This window comes from Podarcis raffonei, chromosome 2 (assembly GCF_027172205.1).
Source record: "Podarcis raffonei isolate rPodRaf1 chromosome 2, rPodRaf1.pri, whole genome shotgun sequence".
NCBI lineage: Eukaryota > Metazoa > Chordata > Lepidosauria > Squamata > Lacertidae > Podarcis > Podarcis raffonei.
Window position 1 is genome coordinate 124,980,269 of NC_070603.1, and position 2,936 is coordinate 124,983,204.

At 42.8% G+C, this 2,936-nt stretch overlaps 2 protein-coding genes across 4 annotated transcripts in view; both read right to left on the reverse strand.

Annotated features, from left to right (window-relative positions):
- The window catches only part of LOC128409407 (gastrula zinc finger protein XlCGF57.1-like), a 55,859-nt gene that overhangs the window by 18,898 nt on the left and 34,025 nt on the right, over positions 1 to 2,936 (reverse strand). The window lies entirely within an intron of this gene.
- LOC128409412 (zinc finger protein 227-like) lies at positions 692 to 2,728 on the reverse strand. Its single transcript, XM_053379885.1, has one exon. It carries the CDS (start codon positions 2,686 to 2,688, stop codon positions 1,357 to 1,359), a length of 1,332 nt encoding a protein of 443 aa, XP_053235860.1. The 5' UTR covers positions 2,689 to 2,728; the 3' UTR covers positions 692 to 1,356.

The following is a 2,936-nucleotide window of genomic DNA, read 5'->3' on the forward strand; positions in this document are numbered from 1 at the left end:
AAGGTACATATGTTTCATTCACTGTTAGGTTATATGAATTCTATCATATGCTAAATGGGTTAACTAATTTTACAACAGAAACACCAGTTCAGTCTTGGCTTGAGAGGTTGCATAACGTGGGGGCAGATACAGAAGGAAGATCCAGCCCCCCCCAAAGAGAAACAAGGCTGCAGCAGCTGGTCTAGAACACTCTTTCCCTCCAAGCCGTATTAACGGATCCTTCTCTAGGAGGACTTGGAGGAGCCACAGACCCTTGGGAAGGGGAGAGGAGCAAAGGATGCCCCAGAGCCCCTCTGGAGAAGTTACTGACAGCACCCCAAACAGAATCACCCACCCAAGGCCATGTTTCTCTCTCTCCACCGCCTTCTCTTCCCCCAGGGTTGCTTTTATTCATCTAGAGGAGCGGGGGAGGGGGTGTCTTTCACACCCCCTCTGGACACTGCAGGAACCCTGCTTTCTTCATTCCTCTATTCCTGCTGCCACTGGAAATAATGTTTTATCTGAACATTGTGCCCATCAGAGAACCAAGGAAGAGGAAGGGTTGTAACACAATTAGTGTATCAATTATAAAAACTACAGAAGGGGTTTATGCACATAAGAAGATGGCCTCACTCTTTCTGTGTCTTATTTGTTCATTTAGTATAATTATAACAATAGGTGTTACAGTTGTTTGTATTGTTGTTGTTATGGTTGTTCGTATACTACTAATATAACGAACCCTGCTTCCAAAGCATCACAACTTTCACCCTGTAATTTCCACAATGCTCTATTAGCAATCCCAAAACACCAACATTTCCAACTCCCTCTACCAAAGACTGAACTTCAGCCGACTCAAAGAGCATCAACATTGACCACCAGCATTGCAGGTGCACGCTCTCTGCAAACTGCAAACAGTTCATGACATATGATATTGCATTTACTATTGTGAGAAATCATTACTTGATTACATGGCTACAAATTTACATGCAGACACCAGAACTTCACATATACTCTATGTATCTAGCGGCTGATGGATATTAAGATCTGCACTCCAACTGAAGCTCCTTCCACACTCCATGCATTTAAATGGTTTCTTCCTATGCGAGTTCACTACTGTTTTGCACAGTTTTCACTCTGATTGAAGCTCTTTAAACACTCCATATATTTAAATGATTTCTCGCTGATTTATGTCCTTCCACACTGACTGAAGCCCTTTCCACATTCCATATATTTAAATGATTTCTCACTATCAGTAAAGCTCTTTGCACACACAATCCTCACATTTAAATGCTCCCCCCCCCGCTGTGAATGTTCTCTGGGGTCTTTAAAATGTCCGCTTTGACCGAGGCTCTTTCCACACTCCTTACATTTAAATGGTTATTCTCTGGTGTGAGTTTGCTGATGTCTCTTAAGGTTTCCACTTTGACTGAAGAGCTTTCCACATTCCATACATTTAAATGGTTTCTCCTTTGTGTGAGTCTGTAGATGGCTTCTAAGGGTTCCACCATTACGGAAGCTCTTTCCACACTCCATACATTTAAAAGGTTTCTCCCCTGTGTGAGTTCTTTGGTGGCTTTTATAATTTCCACTTTGACTGAAGCTCTTTCCACAGTCTATACAGTTATATGGGTTCTCCCCTGTGTGAGTTCTTTGGTGCAGTCTAAGGTTTTTGGTTGAAGTGAAGCTCTTTCCACACTCCATACATTTATATGGTTTCTCCCCTGTGTGAGTTCGCTGATGTATTCTAAAGGTTAGACTATGATGAAAACTCTTTCCACACTCCATACATTTAAATGGTTTCTCCCCTGTGTGAGTTCTTTGGTGTATTCTATAATTTCCAATTTGACTGAAGCTCTTTCCACACTCTATACAGTTATACGGGTTCTCCCCTGTGTGAGTTCTTTGGTGCAGTCTAAGGTATCCACTTCGATTGAAGCTCTTTCCACACTCCGTACATTTAAATGATTTCTCCCCTGTGTGAGTTTTCTGATGTGTACTAAGGTTTCCACTTTGACTGAAGCTCTTTCCACATTCCATACATTTAAATGGTTTCTCCCCTGTGTGAGTTTGCTGATGTATTTGAAGGGGCCCACTTTGATGGAAGCTCTTTCCACACTCCATACAATGGAATGGTTTCTCCCCTGTGTGAGTTTTCTGATGTGTTCTAAGGTTTCCACTTTGACTGAAGTTCTTTCCACATTCCATACATTTAAATGGTTTCATCCCTGTGTGAGTTCGCTGATGTATTGTAAGGGCGTCCCTACGACCAAAGCTCTTTCCACATTCCATACATTTAAATGGTTTCTCCCCTGTGTGAGTTTTCTGATGTATTCTATAATTTCCAATTTGACTGAAGCTCTTTCCGCACTCAACACATTTAAATGGTTTCTCCCCCGTGTGAGTTCTTTGGTGCAGTCTAAGATATTCACTTTGATTGAAGCTGTTTCCACACTCCATACATTTAAATGGTTTCTCTCCTGTATGAGTTCGCTGATGTGTTCTTAGGCTTCCATTATGGACAAAGCTCTTTCCACACTCCATACATTTGAATGGTTTTTCTCCCGTGTGAATTCGCTGGTGTGTTCTAAGGTGTCCACTTTGACTGAAGCTCTTTCCACACTCAACACATTTAAATGGTTTCTCCCTTGTGTGAATTCTTTGATGGATTCTAAGTGCTCCACGCTGACTGAAGCTCTTTCCACACTCCATACATTTAATTGGTTTCCCCCCCTTACGAGTTTGTTGATGTTTCCTAGAACACTCTTTCCCTCCAAGCCGTATTAATGGATCCTTCTCTAGGAGGACTTGGAGGAGCCACAGACCCTTGGGAAGGAGAGAGGAGCAAAGGATGCCCCAGAGCCCCTCTGGAGAAGTTACTGAGAGCACCCCAAACAGAATCACCCACCCAAGGCCATGTTTCTCTCTCTCCACCACCTTCTCTTCCCCCAGGGTTGCTT

Excerpts from the sequence above, each read along its gene's own strand:
- LOC128409412 (XM_053379885.1), bottom strand. The coding sequence starts at position 2,688 with ATGGAGTGTGGAAAGAGCTTCAGTCAGCGTGGAGCACTTAGAATCCAT.